The 21846-nt window shown below is 37.6% G+C and overlaps 1 protein-coding gene across 1 annotated transcript in view; it reads left to right on the top strand.

Moving 5' to 3' along the window:
* The window catches only part of LOC132122200 (vesicle-fusing ATPase-like), a 28521-nt gene extending 7532 nt beyond the window's left edge, over nucleotides 1-20989 (top strand). The window contains exons 4-14 of the mRNA XM_059532177.1: nucleotides 1110-1275; nucleotides 1379-1453; nucleotides 1535-1722; nucleotides 2253-2348; nucleotides 2688-2845; nucleotides 4019-4139; nucleotides 4277-4361; nucleotides 4570-4649; nucleotides 10304-10438; nucleotides 11827-11940; nucleotides 19750-20989. Of these exons, the coding sequence (XP_059388160.1) occupies nucleotides 1110-1275; nucleotides 1379-1453; nucleotides 1535-1722; nucleotides 2253-2348; nucleotides 2688-2845; nucleotides 4019-4139; nucleotides 4277-4361; nucleotides 4570-4649; nucleotides 10304-10438; nucleotides 11827-11940; nucleotides 19750-19779 (1248 nt within the window). The 3' untranslated portion in view covers nucleotides 19780-20989. The remainder of the gene's footprint in view (nucleotides 1-1109; nucleotides 1276-1378; nucleotides 1454-1534; nucleotides 1723-2252; nucleotides 2349-2687; nucleotides 2846-4018; nucleotides 4140-4276; nucleotides 4362-4569; nucleotides 4650-10303; nucleotides 10439-11826; nucleotides 11941-19749) is intronic.
* Nucleotides 20990-21846: the final 857 nt, after the last annotated feature.

Raw genomic sequence — 21846 nt, 5'->3', positions numbered from 1 at the left:
CGGAGCAAACATCTTGTCGAGCACCTCGATCTGTCCCGATGTTCGGCACGGATTATCTAATGTGATGCGTTCACCGATCGAATCTCGCACCCACCGATCTGCTCGCACACAAATTGGGGCAGCCCTGATTATTATCTAACATGTTTGATATTTAGGATTTAAATCGGGATGATGATGGCTATATGATAATGTCAGTACTTTCACAGCCAATGCACAAAACTGCAAAACAGGAAGATAGAGGAAACTGTTTCTTGACATTTTGTAGTAACACAACTGCCTGTATAATATGGCAAAAACGCATCAAAACTGTAAGGAGAAAGAGAAGTGTTTGAGTGAAATCGCCTCAGTATTAATGCACCAGGGGAATGCACAAAGCTAGCACACTTAAAAAAATAAATAAATAAATAAATAAAAAATTCAGTGATCTTCTGCGTGAGGCGCTCCCTCTGGCATGATAATCTTAATGATATCTTGTAGTGTGTGATGTGCCACAATGTTCAAATCTTGTAGTGTGTGCATGTTTAATATTTGAGGGAAGATAATCTGCAAAGATTCTCCTCATGTGTGTGCTGCAACCAGATTTCCAAATCGGTTATGATTTTAAAACTCCTGTAGTGTGAGCCAGGCTTAACTGTACCCAGTGGAAAACCCCCCAAAAGTTTACGTTTAAATACTAAAATTGATATAAAAGTTAAACAGAAATATATATATATAAAAAAAAAATGTAGTGCTGAGTCTACTGACAAGAAATGAACAAACTAAAATGAAAATGAAAACTGCAAATTTACTTGCTTATTACTTTCATTTATTAGTGTAATAAGTATTTTAATAAATATCTTGGCACTGATAGCCATATAGCGCAGTTGCGCTTTGGGCATCCCAAGTTTGAGCCATGGCTTGCGGACCTTTCCCGATGACACCCCCCCCCCCCCCCCCCCCCCCCGGCTCCCACTTCGCTTCATGACTATATACTGTCCTAACATAATAAAAACAACAAATGTAAAATATATAATATTAATATTACAAGTGAACCTTCATATGACAATGTTGAAATTATGGGTGCCCTGTTAAGACCCTTTTCTGTCTCTTTTTTTTTTGTCTTTTTGAAGTTGGGGGCCAACAGTGGACTGCACATCATTATATTTGATGAAATTGATGCAATCTGTAAACAACGTGGCAGCATGGCAGGCAGCACTGGGGTCCACGACACTGTAGTCAACCAGCTACTGTCTAAGATCGATGGCGTAGACCAGCTCAACAACATCCTGGTCATTGGTGAGAACTTCCTGTAGAATCAGCCAGCATAAAGAATGACAACGCTTTATGTTTGTTCACTGATTTGGCTTTGTTTTCATTATTAAAGCATACTGTGTTTAAGGAATGACCAACAGGCCTCACCTGATCGATGAAGCCCTCTTGAGGCCGGGTAGAATGGAGGGCAAAATGGAGATTGGTGAGAATGAAATGACTCTTTTCAATAGGTCACATATTCAAGGTTTCTGAAACAACTAGTTGTCTAATCATCCTTCTCCAGGCTTGCCTGACGAGACGGGCCGTGTTCAGATCATGAATATTCACACTGCAAAAATGAGTCAGTCAAACATGCTGGCCAAAGATGTTGACATTAAGGAGCTTGCTGCTGAGACTAAGAACTACAGCGGAGCAGAGCTGGAAGGGCTTGTGCGAGCAGCCCAGTCCACTGCCATGAACCGTCACATCAAGGTCTGATCTCATCATCTCATCCACAATACACCACCACAGTCATAAATAATTATGGTTGATTTAAACAAAATCAGTTCTGAACTCTGCGTGGAACTTATCTCAAGTTACAAAATTGGTTTATTATACAAATAAAATGCAGATTACGGCAATTTTGTGTTACACATTTTAATAGCATCGAAATGCTGTGGTTTTTATGGGAATATAAGAAAAGATGGTTTTAATGCTTGAAGTAGTGAATTGTACCCATTCAAATCATGCTTTATATGCAAACAAGTTTTTAGAAGCATTTTAGAAGCCTATGGATATCTTTGTGTTGCTAGACAAAGTGTGTGTGTGTGTGTGCGTTCGTGCGCGTGTGTGTGTGTTAGTAGCTCACACATGCCCATATTTGATGGTGTTGACACACAATGCTCCCATATTTGATGGAGCTTGCCCAGGTGTAATAGGTCTGTCTTTCTCTTGCTTCTAGACCTTTCATTTGATTAAATAAAGGAGTTTGAGGATCATTCTGTGTGTTTTTGCTCTTGTAGGCCAGTACTCAGGTGGAGGTGGACACAGAAAAGGCTCACATGCTGCAAGTCAACAGGAGTGACTTCTTGGCCTCTCTGAATAATGACATCAAGCCTGTAAGTCCATTCTCCATTATTGTGTACTCAGTTTGCATATGTTGAATCCAAATCCCCTGATTAGATCTCATTCAGCCAAACTTCACTATCGGCATTAAGTCTGGCTCACATTGGAGTTCATTTTTGGCAAAGAACCGCCCACTTAGACTTGAGGTTGTTATTATTCACATCTAACGTGTAAAGTAATGTTTGGTGAATTATTTTGTGCACTCTACACTGTGAATGAGCCAACTAAGAAAAATTAATTAAATTATTATGCATTATTAAATCATTTTAGCAATGAATAAAATAATTTATTGCTTTAATATTTAGTGCAGTTCTCTCTGTTTTTCTGTAAAGGCTTTTGGCACTAATCAGGATTACTCAAGTTACATCATGAACGGGATTGTGAAATGGAGCAATGGTGTTTCTGATATACTGGGAGATGGAGAACTTTTGGTGCAACAGACCAAGAATAGTGAACGCACTCCACTAGTAACTGTGCTTTCAGAAGGCAAGTCTTACACACAAACAGTGTTAACACTTTACAGTGTTACATTTCTTTTTTTAGTGAGTAAAGAAATCTCTGTTCTCTCTCTTAATTAAGCATGGAAAAGTCCTTGTTCCGATACTGGTGTAGCATTTTTTGGAGCAATAAACAAAATGTTATTGTAAGATTTATTACAGTCCTTTTATAAAATAAATGCAATTTATATCAATCAATTCAAATATTTAATCAAGAATAATTTCATATTTTTTCAAAAATTTCAAAACATTTTCTGCCTATAAGTCATTTTGCTTGTGAGTTTGCTGACAGCTGGTTTGCTGAGATGTCTGTGGAGGGTTTTTTGGGATAGAGTAGTATTTTTCTGTTTAAAATTTTTTTTTAAATTTACTTAGATTTTTTTCTTTATATATTTAGATATTATATTTGTATTTCAATATAATTATTCAATAATTTAAAATAATTGTTATTACTAATATAACTATTCTTATTATTATCATTAATGGTTAAATAGAAAAATAAAACAAGTAATACTTTTGTAATAATGGTATTTCACTGTGAAAAATGAATGAATATTTAAGAAAAATTATACTACTATAAATGTAAAATAACAATTTGAATAGTTCTGTCTTAACTTTTTCATTTTCCATACGTTAAATGCTTCTTGTTACAAATCTGGTAAATGAGTGGCTCCTATTGTTTTCCTAAATGCCTGTTTTAAAGGAGAATAACCCAGATTAGATTCAGTTTGGAGCAATATATATTTACTGTGAACAAAGCCCTTCTGAGACACTGAAAACACTGGATCATGAGCTGCTAACATGTAAATGAACACAGTGCTGCACTTCACTATTAAATGCTTTGTACATATATTTAATTAGCATTTGTGATTTGATGATTCCACTAATACATATTGTGATTTTCTTTTTCTTTTTTTGTGTGAATTGTTTCAACCTAAGAGAGGTTATGAAGATGGAGTCTAAGAGTTAATAGCTAACTGTTCAAAAGGATCGCTGACTGCAAATTTATGAGTGACTTTGCACACATGTACACACCAGCAGTGAGGCAACAGCATTCTTCCCTGCTCTTGTTCTCTGGTTCACACAAGGAAACATGCACCATAAGGCTGCAATCTGAGATGACTGAGAGTGTGAATGCTCTCTGCTCCCTCAGGGTCTCCTCACAGTGGTAAGACCGCACTTGCAGCCAAGATCGCAGAGGACTCCCAGTTCCCCTTCATCAAGATCTGCTCTCCAGACAAAATGATCGGCTTTGCAGAGAACGCCAAATGTCAGGCCATCAAGAAGGTAGCAACCTCATCACTGTAGGTTAAGACATTACGAGATCTGTGCGTGTTGAAAGCAGGTGTCTTGGGGGATGTTACTGATGTCATATTTCAGCTGCTGACCTTTTAATGGTGGGTTTATGGTTTTTATCTATTTAGATTTTCGAGGATGCCTACAAGTCCAAATTGAGCTGTGTGGTGGTGGACGATATAGAAAGACTTCTGGGTGAGTCCGTCACAATGAGTATGATGCACTTCTTGTCAAATCTGATAATATGTTCAAAAACATCACTGTGTTCTTTATGTGTGCCCTATTATTTATATGGATTGGGAAGGGCTGTATCTCCTCTTGTTTAGTTTTTGTTCTTGTTTTATTTGAAGTGATGGCAATCTACAGTGTTATGCTTGGTCTGCATATCAAACCTACTCAATACTGTCTTTTCATTTTACAGATTTTGTTCCCATCAGGCCACGGTTCTCTAACCTGGTGTTGCAGGCTCTGCTGGTGTTATTGAAGAAACCTCCTCCTCGGGTGAGAAAGCTGCACATTCACACCAGCTTGTAGTATTGCCATCCACAGACAGGGAGCAGCACCTCCTTTACACCAGAAAGCACCATCAGACAAGAGTGACTCTAACTGCTGTGGAGCCGCTCACTACATTTGCTCTTTGTTCATATACATACCTGAGTTATTTTAATCTGCTACTTTCATTTATTGTTTTACACTTAATCTTAGGGGATTTTAAAACCTCTAACCCCAAACATAATCCTAAATCAGTAGTTCTCAGCCTTTAGTCTGTGAAAGTATTCTAGTAGTCCTAAATAAATAGAATTATTGACAAAAGTTTCCAATATTAAATTCTTTGGATTTGGTAGTCAACTCATTACAGTTTATTAACTCATTGGGCTAAAATTAATTTATGATCAAATGTTTCTGTTGTCTCATTTTGCACATTATATGAAAGTTATTATGTGTTTGACTCAGCACTTTAGTTAATAAGCAGTAATAAATACACAATAAAAACAAAACAGCTGTCAAAAAATGATATTGAGTGTATATTAAATTGTCCAGTTTATCTATTGTTCAAACATTTGGGTTAGTGAGTCAGTATCACTTCTGTCTCATCATTCACCTCGTGCATGCACTGTTAACACCGTGTCTGCGTGCAGGCCCTTTTTGAGACTTTTTGAGCGTGGACGGATGCGCGGCTGTCCGCGAGCCCCTTGATGACGAAAATTACATCATGCGGTAGTGATGGGAAGTTCGGATTATTTTACCGACTCTGACTTTTGAGTCTCGTTCAGCAAAATGAACGAATCTTTTTTCAAGTCATTACGTTCATTTTAGCAAAATGTAATTTAAAATGTTATGTGTTACTTCCCCAACACATCTAGTACTTATGCAAACATTGATCACACTACAAACAATACAAAACTAAAATGCTATAAGATACAGAAAAGATTAATTCATTTTTTACCTGGATCTTCAGTCTGTGATCAGCTCACCTCACCTCTTGTCTGAAAAGTCTTCGGGTCGAGTCGTTCCTTAATCACGTGACAGCCCCATGCGCTATTTCTGACATTTCTGTCACTGTGTTTTTGTTACCATTTCTTCAGGATCTGTGGTGTGTTACTATTTTATAAATAAATAAAACCCTGTTATAAATAAAATATTGATGAATTTTGTCTTTTTGACTGTCTATCAATAAATAAACACTAGGCTATATAATAATATAATAATCCATGCCTACAATACAAAGTATTTATAGCCTATTTTGTTCATTTTTAATCTACTTTTGAGTTTGCTGGTCTAATAATTGCTTTTCTTAGGCAAACTTGACATTTTGGTCTAATATATGTACAAGAAGATTGCACAAAAAGGACATAAATTAAAAGCAAATAACATTTTGAATCCTAAACAAGTAACACTACAGTTCTATAGTCTAATCTGAAGGGTGAACTCAAAAGACATAAATCATACAACAAGGTTTTTGGAGGTTAGAATCCACTGTAAAAAAAAAAAAAAAAAACGAAACAAATATCTTCTTTATCAAAGTGATTTCGCCATCATATGGACACAATTTAAAGCATAACCAGTAATTATAATAAAAAATAATAATAAGTACTATGCACCCATTTGTAAGGAAGGTTGTAAATTAACTAATTACTCTAGCCAATGTTGTCACGTCACATGACAAAAGAACGAACAACCGGAAGACTCGTGAGATGAACTAATCAATTCTCTTTCCAGCTCAGACTGCATTGACTGACACAGGTGAATTACCATAGACAGTAAAAGAAATGGACACAGAGACCCCATTGGATTCAACGGAGGCAAGTGAAGTCAATTAGAAGCACGCACTTCCTGGGGGTCGAGCGTACTGCACAGACTCAAACTGAGCTTAATGACGTAGATGTCACGTGAGCAACCTGTCTGACAATTGTAAGTCTTCTAATAGCTGTGCCAAGAGAAATCTGAATCACCCACCGATTCTTGCAGACGTTGTTGAATAATTTTGTTCCGTTGCTTTTATGTACTCTCTATGGGCTTCTCCCTTGACTTTATGCCTCCACGTCCCCCCGATTGCCTCATAGACAGTAAAAGATTGTCTGCGAGCTTCTCCTGTCCATATGGTAATTTCTCTACTGTGTGACAGAGAGTCGCAGGTTATGACCATAGACTGTATAAAAACATGGACGTAGTGTCAGTGACGTCACCTGTAGACTCCTGAAGTGTGTTTTTGAAGCCTAAAGTGTGTAGAGCGGGCCGTCGCCATCTTGGCAGCGCGTCACCGCGCGACTCTCCCGGACAATCAAAAATGGGCAAAAAGGCGGGAGCTAGTTGCTGTAGCCACACCCACCTAGCACGACGGCAGTGTCAGCAGCGGCAATCCACCTGTCACTCAAGTGGCTACGCCCTTAATTATGCAGAACTTTAATATAGTCTTAATATAATTTAAACGGATGAGTTATAAAAAAATTCACCCCCCTCACAGTTGTCATGAAGGGCAAAATTAGCTATTTAGACCAAAATAATTTTTTGAGCCAGACTGTAAACATGTTTTTTCCTGCTGTAAAGTTGGGCATTTTAACATGGGGAGTCTATGGGACTGACTCCCTTTTGCAGCCAGCCTCAAGCGGCCAGTCGATGAATTGCAGTTTTAGTCACTTCCTTATTGGCCTCACGAGAGAGAGCAGGAGGTTGGCGCTTGGTTATGACGCAATCGTTAGCCTATTTTTACAAAAACTGCTTCTACGGAGCCACAACGTAAGATACGAGGTAATGGGGCCTTTTATACATTTTCGTGTTTCTTTACAAATAATGAATGGACAAATGGAGTCTTTAAATGCCTTAGAAGTTATTCGCTGTCAAAGTGACGCCAAAATGAATGGGAGTCAATTGAATGTTAACAGCAGGTGGGGGTCCGCTAGCCAATGGTGGCGCCCAGGGGTGCTTCAATAAAATATGAAACCCTGCCCCCCTGTGAATTACTACTAGCGGAACAGAACCTATAGAATATTGCGCATGTGTGACTGAACGAATCACTCCCCGAGACGACTCGTTCTTCCCGAGTCACATTAAAGATTCGTTCAAAATGAATGAATCATTCAAGAATGACACATCACTATGGCTACGTTCACACTGCAGGCTGAAATGACCCAATTCCAATTTTTTTGCCCCTATGCGACCTGTATCTGATCTTTTCATGACAGTCTGAACGACACAGATCCGATCTTTTCAAATGTGACCCAGGCCACTTGGATATGTGGTCCTGAATCCGATACGTATCCGATCTTTTGAAATGCGACCTCCGTCTGAACGGCCAGGCCACATGTATCCGACCCGTACGTCATTGATATGCTACAAACGTCATAATTCTGCGTTTAAGTAGGCCGGAACGAGAAGATAAACTGATGAATTCTGTATTAGTGAAGCCACTCACATCACTATCCCACCATTCCTGGCTGCGACTCCGCACCCACACGTTTCTCTGTACCGACGTTGCTAACACTGCTCCACAAAACACCATGGCCAAAAACCTTGCTCTCCTCTTTCTTTTTAATTTTCTTCTTAAAATGAGAAGATTGTAATTGTGCTGGCTCCGTTGGGAAAATAACTTTAATATTGAAAAAAGAGCTCCGATGTTGACTACACTGTTGTTGACATCCATGTTTAACGTTAGCTACTTCCGCAAACAACGAGTGACGTCATTAAGCGTTGAGTACTCTTCTGCGCATGCGGGTCACTTCTGGGTCATTTCACGTTCACACAGGAGATCACAAAAGGTCGCATTTAATTGGAAATGTGAACGACCTTGCAAAAAAATCGAATTTTTTAAAAAAATCGGAATTGAGCATTAAGCCTTGCAGTGTGAACGTAGCCTATCATGCGGATGGTGCGCCGATGCGGATGGTCAAATTATACTTTGGTCTTTATCAGTGGTGCACAAGATACGATGACAATATAAGTGTCTTTGCATTATAATGTTTTTGTTAACCTATACAGTTGGAGCAACTAGATGCACCGCTGCGATGTTCATTCAAAATATTGCGGAAAAAGATAATGTGGAGAAGATCTTGTAAAAACTGAAACCAAGCCATTCACACAGAACGCATATTTCACACAGTTTCTAGAGAGGGATATCTTCTATCACCATTGCACTCGCATCTAACACAATAGAGCCGCTTGTTTAGAAAGCCATGTAAAATTAAGGTGGGTTAAAAAATTTTTTTAAAAACATATTTTGAGACTTTATGGTGGGTTTTCACCATCCTACTGCATCTCATGTTTAAATGAAAAATGTACTCTGTGTATTGGCTTTCACCCCTTTGTATTAAACTATGCATCCACACATGGTGAGGTTTTGTTTATCGTTCTTTAACCTACTTAATTATAATTGGTTTATAAACATTATTTTAAATATTAAGCACTTTTTACAGTCATATTTTCTTATGCTTTGAATAAACGTGCATTAGTAATATTTCGCCCAATGCGCCCTCTTGTGGCCTCAGAAGAGAAGCCAAAAGCTTTTCTTCACCCTAACTGAAATTATGCATTTTAAATTCGAATATAATTCTAATTTTGATAATATTTAATTGCAAATTCGAATTTAGTTTTCCAGCCATTTAGACAGCCCTATTAAAGACATTTATAATGTAAAAAAATCTATTTTAAATTAAAACTTTTGATTCATCGAAGTATCCTGAAAAATGTATAATGGTTTCCACAAAATTATGAAACCGCACAACCATTTTCAACTGTGATCATAATAAAAAATGATCCATAAATGCCAAATCAGCATATTAGAATGATTTCTGAAGGATCATGTGACATTGAATACTGGAGTAATGATGCTGAAAATTCAGCTTTGATATCGCATCTTAAAATATATTCAAATAGAAAAGTTATTTTAACTTGTAGTAATTTTTCACGACTTTACTGTATTTACTGTCTTTTTAATGCAATAAATGCAGCCTTGGTGAGCATGTTTCCTTCAAGTTTTGAGTCCGTGGTTACCTCAAATGTTTAAGAACCTTTGGTTAAATTTTGGCATGTAACTTGTACCACACCATTTGTATTACGGACACCGGAAACACCTCAAATTCTATTGTGAAAAAGCATCCTGTCACTTTTCTAAGCAGTGAGACATGCAATTTAAACATTATTATGACTTTAACCAGTAACCAAAATCTACATTTATGTTTTGGCTCCATTTGAAAACTTTTAATTTTTTTTTTTTTTGCTTTTGTGTCTTCTTGTCTGGTGGCAGTGAGTGTGTATGTTGGGCAGGAATAGGTGTTGTGCTATGTTTGTAAGGAGGATCTGTTCCTCCAGATCAGGACTGTATAGAGCAGCACTCAGCAGGGAGTCGGGTCTTGGGTGAGTTGATAGAAAGGGTTTGTGAGAGAGCCGAGACATGGCAGGCCTGCTGCCTGTGTGGCACCTCATCTGCATGCACTAGCATATACTGAGCGCCACAGGGGTGCGACCCATAATCCCCTCTGCTCGCTGGGGCCTCTGGGAATGGCCCACCTCTTTACTTCACGTAGATAGCACCATAGCATGGCTTTAGTAGCACATCTTGAATGTTCTTCAGTGAGAAATTTTGACCTTCAGAATTAAAAAGTATTACCATAAATTGTAAACAAAATCATTTTACACGTTTGCTTGTATTTACACTGCAGGGTCGTAAGTTGCTGATTCTTGGCACAACTAGCCGGAAGGATGTTCTGCAGGAGATGGGCATGTTGGACTCTTTCAGCACTACAATTCACATCCCTAACATCTCTAGTGGACAACATCTCATGGAGGCCCTGGAGGTGAGGCTCTTAGAAACACAAAGAGTTCAAGAGATAAGAGATGTGCAGTTGCCCCAAAAGGTTTAGGACACTTAACTTTATAAAGCCTAGTGTATCATATTTGATACATTCATTTTTAAGACCTCTACATTATCAACATTATCAAAACTTTCTGAAAAACCTGTTGTACATAATCTACCACATGACCTCTGTCATCTGAGTGATAGTTAATACCAATTCAGCAGGTTAAAGGCCATTTAGTGTACTTGTAAAAATATATATAGGTTATGGTACATGAGTCTTTTGCTGTGGATTTTTTGTAAAAATGATTTTGGTATAGTAAATGTAAGAATAACCTGTATATTGTAATTAACATTTCATGATGAGCATTTACTGAATTAAGCAACTTAGGTTAACTTGATTTATCCTTTTTTTTAAGACAAATCATGTTAAAATATAACAGGCTTTTGAGGAATATGTATTAGTAAATCCCTCACAACTATATTTATTTATATGTATTTTATGAAAATGGTGTAAACTTTAATAAAAAGCTTATTGATTTACAAAACAGGCTCGAGCCTCTGAACAGAATTGCGGTACTTTTTTATTTTTAGCTCCATATACTCACTATATCAATATATGGGCCATTAAAGCCTAATGCATCAAATATGATGCAAGACATAAAACATGGAACTAGTTTTCACTATTAACTAGTTGCTTATAAGCATGCATATTACTTGCATATTGGCTGTTTATTATTGCTTTTAAAGCACATATTCTGCATGAGTATATCCTACATCCCTAATTCTGCCGAATACCTAAACTTAAACTACCTTATTATTAATGAGCAGCAAATTAGGAGTTTGAGGCAAAAGTCATAGTTTAAAGTTAATTAATAGCGAGAATTTGACTTTAAAATGAAGGATGACTGAAACATAGATATTTTACTATATATTGTAAAACTTTCATGCATTTTAAAGTATATATAAACCACTATAATAGGTTTGGGGTGCAGAAAAACAAAGTTCTTGAAGAAATGGAGCTATGGATCTATTTTGTAAGCAAATCTCGGGGATAGTTCACCTAAAAATGTCAGTCCAGACTTCCTTTCTTTGGTGGAAACAGGATGTTTTGAAAAAATGTTGCACTTTTCCACAAAGTGAAAGTCAATGGGGGTTCCATGTTGTTTTGGACCCCATTGATTGTATTTTATTTGCAAAAATATTTCTTAGGAATCTTTTATGTTCCACAGAAGAAATTAGTTCATATCAGTTTGGATTGGCAGGAAGCGGAGGAAATGATGATAGAATTTACATTTTTGGGTGAACTAAATATACATTTCAAATTCTGACCTTAGTTTTTGACTGTTAGGCTACAACTGACTGTTTGTCTTCTTCTGTGTGGTTCAGCTTCTCGGGGGCTTGCAGGAAGAAGAGCGAGCAGCTATCGCAAAGCAGGTGAAAGGACAAACGGTGTGGCTCGGCATTAAGAAGCTGCAGATGCTCATTGAGATGTCACTGCAGGTGAGATCCTGAACGACCTTTTCACCCTGCCGGTCGTCTAGACGACTCTCTGAGTCACAGCTTTTCCTGCGAAATCATCTGCGGTTTGAGTCGATGACAAATTCAATTACTTGATGGTATTGTAACGAAAACAAGCCCCTCCAGATGCGCCCTCTCTCTCTACACACACACAAATAAACTGAACTCCATATTCCTCATCTGCATGTTATTTGGTGATTATGGCCTGCTTCTGGAGTAGATTGAAGCTTTTCACTTTCCCTGCCAACACAGACTGTTCTCAAAAATCCTGCGATAATGTTAGCTGCTTAATGCCTTTTAATACTGTTAAAATGATGTATTATTAAATATAAAAAAATATAAATATATATTTTTCTAGAAGATATAGCTTTTATTCAAAAATCTATTTCAAATAAATACTGAAATACTGTTCTTTTGAGCTTTCTATTCATCAAAAAAAACTCAACATTGATAATGATAAGAAACGTTTTCTTGAACACCAAATCAGCATGATTTCTGAATGATCATGTGACACTGAAGACTGAAGAAATTGCTGCTTAAAATTCAGCTTTGCCATCGTAGGAATAACTTGCATATATAAAAATAGCAAACAGCTTTTTCATTTCAGTTTATATAAAGACAACTTGTTTTTACTTCAGTGTTTGTGATGATGTGATCCACCTCAGACAAGGTTGGTTAGAACTCTTTATTGAAGACATTTTTGAAATCCCTGTGGAGAAAATAATAGGAAAAATACTTCTGGAACCAAGGCCACTGAAAAACTGGCCAGTCACTGTTGTGCTTTATTAAGCCAATGTTGAGTCTTTTGAAAACCCTTATTTTAGAAAATATTCCAGTTCTTTTTTTTAAGCCGTTCTAGATTATTGCTGGTCTTGTTTAATGAGAATTCTAGTCATGTTTGTTAGTGTAGTTTTGTTTTTGTGGTGGCATAATTGGAGTTGCAGTGGTGTTTGTGCTGGATGCTGTGTAATTGGTGTGGTATGCAGTAATGTGGCAGCGCTGAGTGCTTCCCCTCGGAGAGGAATGAGACCGAGTCTGCCGGGACATGCTGCACACAGCGCTTTCCTTCCATTCCCTCTGTTCTTTCAGTAATTTCCACTTCTCCAACAGCCCCAGGCAATTGAAAAGCTAAGATATTGCATAAACCATCATTCATTTTCCTCCTTGGTGCTGTCTCCCTCCTCAGAGCTCTACTCTGTCCTTAAATCACATTCTAGTCTATAAAGGAAAGATAACGGCACAATTTAGTTCATGACTAAGATTAAACCTGTGCAGCTCCTTAATTAATCTTTCCTTAAACAGTTCATGAAAGCAAGGAAATGAATCGTACAATAAAAATAATCTGGGATGATTTATTTCTACTTTATGTAAATTTCACTCAGAATATCCCCAAATAACAATAGAATGCTGGGGGGTCATTACTGGGTTGTTTATCACTCTTCCTGTCCTGGGTGACACAGGTAGCCTTGTCACTTCCCCTTCCCGATGGCCATTTACTGCCGCCCCTTCACAACTCCTCACAGACAAACTCAGGGCCCCTTTGAACCCCTCAGGCCTTACATAGCTGACAAGGTTTTTGTCTTTTCAACATCTCAGAACTTTCCAGAAAAGAGGGCTTGCAAGGAATTTACAGCAGTGTAACTAACTTTTTTTTTTCTGATTTCACTTTTATTCATCAATTTTCACCTCTCCTGTGGGTATTTTTCTATATTGTTTTTCAGATGCCTTTGGAATACAGAGTTAACACATTTTTGGCACTACTGAGAGAAGAAGGAGCGTAAGTCCATTTTATTTTTGATGGGCTTCAAATGGATTTTCCTCCTTTATCATATTGATTGTTATAGTTAATATGTTGTTTATGTTGTTCTCCAGGTTGGGCTCTGACAAACGTGGCCATATAGTCTTATAGTCTAGCCTGACAACCCAAGGCTGTATAGGTAGGACTGACAAGTAGTTACCAAGCCTAACTTTTTACACATTTGGAGCACACAACCAGTCATAAGTAGCACTGGTGTATTTGTAGCAATAGCCAACTATACATTGTATGGGTCAAACTTATCAATTTTTCTTTTATGCCAAAAATCATTAGGAAATTAAGTAAATATCATGTTCCATGAATATATTTTGTAAATTTCCTAATGCAAAACTTAATTTTTGATTGGTAATATGCATTGCTAAAGACTTAATTTGGACAACTTTAAAGGCAATATTCTCAATATTTATTTATTTATTTATTTTTTATAGATTTTCAAATAGCCACATTTTGTCCTAACAAACTTACATCAATGGAAACCTTATTTGTTCAGTTTTCAAAAAGATTACCGTTATGACTTGTTTTGTGGTCCAGGGTCACATTTGATTGTCAGTATTTCAATATTATAATTTCAGCCTCTTTGGGCAGTTTAGAGATTATCAAATACTGAAAATTTGAAGACAGCATCACAAACATCAATTGCTGCATTTAACTTAATGTACTGTTACACAGTGGCGCCTGCAGATGTATGGCTGTATGCACTGTGAGTACCATGAGCACTCAGACTGACCTGAGATTTGCCCTGCAATAATTTCAGCAGTTATTATAGACCCGTGTGTCCCGTATTTCTGTCGACTGAACCAGCCATGCCATTAATTATGAGTTTATCAGTCTTTTGCATGCCAAAGTACATTTCTGCATATAAATATTACGCCAAATAGAAGTGCTATATGCACTTTCATGAGATCGGGTTAGCATACAACAGTTAATTTGTAGGCTATTTTACAAATGGGAATACAGCGAACTCATGACAATGTTTTACATTCAATAAATAATTAATAAATAATTCACACAAAATTTGTGTTGCAGCAAATCCTATAAATTTTAATTTATTCAGAACAAAGCCACATAAAAATCAGCTATACAAATATAGGACAAAGTTTTACTTAAATGCCATTATTTTTATTTATTTTTTAATTGTATAGAATTATAAAGTAAAGTACTAATTATAATCGGCCTGTTTTAGGCTTTTTTCTTAATTTTATATTATGGACATCCATCAATTATGGTGATGAAACAAATAATTGGCCATCTCCTCCTTGGACGTGCCTTTAGAGAGAATTGCATCTTTATGGATTACATAATGAAAGAGTTTCGTTTTAAAGTAGTAGTTTAAACCTTTCTATTTATTTTATACATATATCATGTCTGTGAGGCAATTCACGGAGTTTCGGTTCATCATTGTGAAGCACTCATGTTCAAGACCGAGACAGCAGAAAACGCATCCTGTTTGTTTTCTTTATTTTCTAAAAGCACAACGTTTTGTTGATATTGTGAGTGCACACAAATAAAAGTAGACCCTTAACATTTTAAAATTATGTATTACTCTTATCTTGATGAGATAAAATTACGGCATATTTTAAGTTGTTTCCACTGTCAGAAAAAAATGATTGATCTTGCTGGCGCCTCCATGCTCTGCAGAGCGCGCTTCAGCATCCACACTCCGCACAAACATTTGTATATGTCTAACACCGCAAATTTATATAGGTTAAACATTTAAACTAACGTTGTGATACGCTTGGACTGTTTTATATCTATAGATTTTATTTTAGGCAAGTCGTGATGATTTGAAAAGGCTAAATTGATCAAACGTAGGCTATGATCAACTCACTGTCTGCCGCTGGCCGCTTGGTCATTACAGTGAATTTATTTTGAAAAAAACATACATTAAATGAAAAGCAATTCTCCAAACGTTGTTCTAAATTAGCTTTATTCAAAAACGAAATAAAAATATAATCACTTTTCCATTACATACAAAATGGGGAAGTCGTGGCCTAGTGGTTAGAGAGTTTGACTCCTAACCGTAGGGTTGTCGGTCCGAATCTCGGGCCGGCAATACCACGACTTAGGTGCCCTTGAGCAAGGCATCGAACCCCCAACTGCTCCCCGGGCGCCGTAGCATAAATGGCTGCCCACTGCTCCGGGTGTGTGTTCACAGTGTGTGTGTGTGTGTGTTCACTACTCTATGTGTGTGCACTTTGGATGAGTTAAATGCAGAGCACCAATTCTGAGTATGGGTCACCATACTTGGCTGAATGTCACTTCACTTTTTTCACTTTAAACGGAGCTATTTTAAAGTCACCATGAAACGGAAGTTGCTATTGTCTTTTATTCTCTGCTGTGACATATAGCCGAGTGAAACTGCATCTAAAATGAGAGGGCGGGACTTCATTTCGTCCTTCGGGAATCGATTAGATCGTTGGAAGCTGGGGCAGGTCTGAATGCCAGTTTGCAGTTAGTTGTGGGGGGGATTACTCTCCATTGGATTCACAGCCGACACCCAAGCATGAATAACTGTTTTATTTTTTAAGGATGAAGATGATGATCAACGGCACAAGACAAGCATAAACAGCGCTCGTGCGCGAGACTGCCGGAATGACTGAGTGTGCTCGTGAGACTGTGTGATTGATGCATCCTCCATCAGGTTAAAGTGATAGTTCATTTTCAAATTAAATTTTGGTATGTTTTAGCTTACCTCAAGGACATCCAAGATGTAGGTTTCTCTGTTTCCTCAGTATTTCCCATTTTGATATTTTTAGGTCCAACCGTTCTTGTCTGTGACTCACATAATGGATGTCTATGGTCACCACCTCAAAGAGCATGCACAGAGGAGTCAAAATTAAACAATTCCCCATCGTAAGTACACATTGATGACCTAAGACACGAAACGAGCGGATTGTGTAAGAAAACGAACAGTATTTATATCGTTTTTACCTCTTGTACACAACCACGTCCAACTGATCTGAGTTCGCGAGTGCTTCCCGATGTGACGTGTGCGCGCGCTCTGGCTTTAGTCTGCGCAAGCGCCGGAAGCGATCTCTCGCGCGTGTACATCACTCATTGTTTACACTTACTGCCTATGGTTTACACAGATTTCGGAATTATTACCTTTCACTGTGAAGATCTAAACATATTTAGACGTACAGGAAATTGCAATGGAAGACAATTTCAATATATCCATAGACAACGTTGAATTTTTTTCACAACCATATTTATTTGAAACAGAATACACAGACCAAGTACTCAGGAGCGATCCGCTGCAGCAGCACGTCTTCAAGCCTCAGAGACAGAGATCTCTTCAAAATTGGTGGTGTTTTAGTAGCAAGTGTTGTGAGATGCCAACAGAAGTAGAGAGCATATGTTGTCACGAATGGAACAACTACAAGATGACGAGAGGACATTGACAGTATCACATCACACACCTGCCTGACTGAAGATCCTGATTTTTCTCCGCTGTTGAGACGCAGCGTTTTGCACGTTGTGTTTAGTTTGCCACGTATAAACTGGAGGCCACGTCCAATGCCAGAGGGACCCAATGGCACGCTGTCAATAGAGTGAGTAATGTGTTGTATTTTTATTATAAACGCAACGATTATAGAGTGCATTATAAACATTAATTTATTACAATTACTGCATTATATTTCAGACAGTGCAGATTGAAAGTGTAGCGTGTGGTAAACAATGAGTGATGTGCATGCGCGAGACATAACATCCGGGGCTTTCCGCGCTTGCACAGACTAATGCTGCGTTCCAGGCAGGTTTTTGAGCCCGTAAGTCACTATTTCAAACCACGACTCACGACTTTATAGCGTTCCAGGCAAGTCACGCCAAACTTCCTGAGCACAAGCAATTGTAGCTAGATTATTAATTTTATTGCAATGTTATATTGTCCTAAAATCGTTTTTTTAACGTGCTCCACTTGCGTAAACACTGCATCCATAGGCAATATTATCCGTAGAGGCTGCCATTGTTGTTTCGCAGGCTATGTGACGTCAGAGTTCGTAACTCGGAGTACATCTATCTAGTACGAGTTCACGGGTGGGAAGTCACGGGTTTGACTCCTGTTCCAGTGCAGTTTCACGGGTAGAAGGTTGGAAAAACACGGGTTACGGGTTGCCTGGAACGCGGCATAAAGCCAGAGCGCGCGCGCACGTCATATCAGGAAGCACTCGCGAACTCAGATCAGTTGGACGTGGTTGTGTACAAAAGGTAAAAAATATATAAATACTGTTCGTTTTCTTACACAAACCGCTCGTTTCTTGTATTAGGTCATCAATGTGTACTTATGATGGGGAATTGTTTAATTTTGACTCCTCTTTGCATGCTCTTTGAGGTGGTGACCATAGACATCCATTATGTGAGTCACAGACAAGAACGGTTGGACCTAAAAATATCAAAATGGGAAATACTGAGGAAACAAAGAAACCTACATCTTGGATGTCCTTGAGGTAAGCTAAAACATATCAAAATTTAATTTGAAAGTGAACTATCCCTTTAAGTCATATTCATGAAGAAAATTAGTTTGCAATGTCCTTATATTAATGTTGTCCTAATATCGTAATACCTTTTAATGTTTAGGGTTAACTTACTCCCTCATGACTGGTGTCAGTACTATAAAGTAGCATCAGCGAGTGAGCTACATCAGCTTTTCCCCCTGTCGTTTTGACTCGTTTATCCCAGCGTTTACCCCTCACGTCACTAGCTCATGATCCGGAAGATTTGAGGGGGAGGGGATGTTAATGTTTTTGATTAAAGTGAAGTAAGTGAAGTGAAGAGACATTCAGCCAAGTATGGTGACCCATACTCAGAATTTGTGCTCTGCATTTAACCCATCCAAAGTGCACACACACAGAGCAGTGAACACACACACACTGTGAACACACACCCAGAGCAGTGGGCAGCCATTTATGCTCCGGCGCCCGGGGAGCAGTTGGGGGTTCAGTGCCTTGCTCAAGGGCACCTCAGTCGTGGTACTGCTGGCACAAGACTTGAACAGACAACCTTAGGGTTAGGAGTCAAACTCTTTAACCACTAGGCCACTACTTCCCCATAAAGATTATAAGGGCACATGCATTTTAAAAAAATAATGGAAGTGCACGGATAAATTATTTATAATAAATACTACAGTATTCCATTAAAGAAATAAGAATTTTACATTTTGATTTCATGGTGACTTTAATATCCGAAACAAAGGGGAAAGTAATTCTGATAAACTGTCGGACAAGGCCCAGGCTAGGGCCTATATTTGAGGCCTGTGCAGGGCTCTAAACCACTTCATACAATGATTTTTTGTTCTCTGTTTCATCTGTGAGCATGCTCTTGTATAGATATATTTTGCTATTTTGTTGAGTTTAAAACGTGTGACACATTTGTTCTGCTCTCACTGATCATTCAGTCACCCACAAAGCCCCTCCCCCTCCCCCCCAATAATCTGTGCGTACCCTCGGAAGAGCTCCTGCAGACTCCCCTGCTGTAATGACAACAAAATATTCTGGATTCAGCTAAACTTTGCTTTTTCCATTTGGGATTTGATTGGTTTGATTAAAAAAAAAAAAAAAAAAAAAGATGATTCATTGAATCAAATGCACAAAATATTTCTGAGACGGCGGCATTTTTATTTTTAACTGCCAAAATCTATTCAGCAAGGATGCATTATATTTGATCAAAAATAACAGTAAAACATTTATAATGTTGCAAAATTTGTACATTGTACATGCTATTGTTTTAAACTTTATTAAAAAAATATAGATACTAGCCCCAAACTTCTGAATGATAGTGCATGTTTTATTTATTTATATCATTTGCTTTAAATAAAATACATTATTAAATCATTCAAAATTACACCAGGGATGTTTATAATAAAAATAATATTTTTGATTTAAATTTTTTGCATCTTTGTTTCAACTCTCATCCATTCACATGACACGGGCACTTTTTTCATAAGGTTTCCTGTTTGTGTTTTCTTCCATGTATTTCAGAAGCTGTTAAAGGAGTCAGGAAAACACTGAGTGCATTTGAAAGACTGAGAGAGAGAGAGAGAGAGAGAGAGAGAGAGAGAGAGAGAGAGAGCAGACATACCTACAGCATATCTCTCTATCCCTCACTTTCCTGAAGTATAGTGTACTGTATGTTTCCATGATAAATACAGACACGATAGCTCCTTGATTCCTCACTTCAAGTGCAAAGGGTCTCATATTTGTACAGTGTCTCAGGAATCTTATGACATCAGGAATTTAAATAGTACATGCATGTATATAAAGACCTATTACATGTTTTTATATATAAAATGTATCATATTTATATGTATTTACTGACATGAACCATTCCTGTCAATAATGCCTTACTCCTAAAATAGCCCTTACTGGGCTGTGTGAATTAAGCGATGGTAAAATTCTCTGACCAAATCCTCTGCTCACTTTTCTCTTTGTCATGGATGGACTTATCTTAACAGTTAGTGCCTGCCAATACTGAACAATACTGAAATGCCCACTGCTGTGCCTTTGCATGCCAGTATATTGTTGCAGTTTGTTTATTGCTTTTATTTTAAGATTAGTTTTTTTTCTTTCTTTTTTTAAGCCATCCTTTTTATATCGCTCGGGACATTTCATGTCAGGAACATAGGAAAGGTCTTGGTCTCAGCCCCTCGCCCCAGTCTAACGGGTAACATAGTGGCCTTAAGCTCTGTGAACAGGACAGAAACACGCAACCTACCTCCCCTCTGCCAAAAGTGCCAGGATAGTTCACATTGGCCTTGAATTCTCCTCTTCTTTCTCTTTGTTATGTCTCTTGCATATATGCATACTTTCTCTCTCAAAACATTATGACCCCTTTATGACTTTTACTGTTGAACTGTAAAATTCATAGTGATTGAGCCACATTTAAATATAGAATTTGAGGTTTGTATACGTTTTGGATCTTTGCAACTTGAACTACATGTCACACATTAGTACTTGTAGTAGCTGCCTTTATTGTCAAACATTTGGACAATAAAATATATATTTTCATGGCATGACCGGTAAAGGAAGTAACTACTGCAATTTCCTATTAAATATAAATATAAATAATGTCTTCAATGATTTCCTGATTAAAATGCGGTTTTAAGATGACATAAATGACTGCTGTTTTTGTTGATTTGTAAGAATTAGCTTTTTTTTTATCATTGAGACTTAGGTTGTGTTCATACTTAGGTCTGGTTTAAAATGAACTGTCTACTCTGCTGCAGTTTCTCTGTTAGTGCACTCTATAGCTGTGGATTTTATGACATAAAGAGATAATATTAATCGATTCCAGAGCAACAACTTAAGTTGGCTGAAAATATTACTTTGATTTTTAAAAATAAGTTATGATTATTATTATTACTATTAGTACAATTCGGTACAGGCGTTCCAACCACCGTCTGCCAAATGCCTTGTGCTGTTTTGATTCCTTTGCACATTTTATAAGCTCTTCCTGTATTAAGTTTGGTAAGTTTGCACAATATGTAGGTCTATACCATCAAAGCATTCATTAGGCACAGTGTTAAAAATGGTAGTGTGAACAAAATGTGTAATTTACATTTTCGGTCCAGACCAAAAGAAGCGAACTACAACACACTACAACTAAAAACTTGAGTTCTGTGGATAAAAAGAGTAATTGCAGGCCCGGTTCTACGGGGGTGCAATGCAGATTTTGCAAATGTTCCAATGTGTCTTTAGACAATAATGTAAATATTATTAATTGTGCAAGGTACAGTAGTAGAGAGATTAAATGGTTATAACGTAACTTTGTGACATTGTGAATAAACTGAAATGAGCTTTTTAGTGATTATAAAGTGAATGCTCTTTGCTTGCTTTTTTTGGCTGGCAGTATAAAATCTATTTAGAATTTAAAAAAAAGTTTGTTTTTCATGCTAAGATGATCAACAGCCACACACATGCTGTTTATTTTCGGGAGTGTCATCTGCATAAATGTGGGATTCACTCCACAAATTGCAATGACTGTCATAGTGATAACAAATATAGTGGATGGGGCAAATGTGTCATGCAGGCATATTGATCCTCAGTGGTTTGATTCTCGGGTTTTTACATAGGTTACCT

Source organism: Carassius carassius, chromosome 40 (assembly GCF_963082965.1).
Source record: "Carassius carassius chromosome 40, fCarCar2.1, whole genome shotgun sequence".
NCBI classification, from domain to species: Eukaryota; Metazoa; Chordata; class Actinopteri; order Cypriniformes; family Cyprinidae; genus Carassius; species Carassius carassius.
The sequence above is the reverse complement of the archived record's forward strand: the minus strand, read 5'-3'. Positions and strand labels throughout refer to the sequence as shown.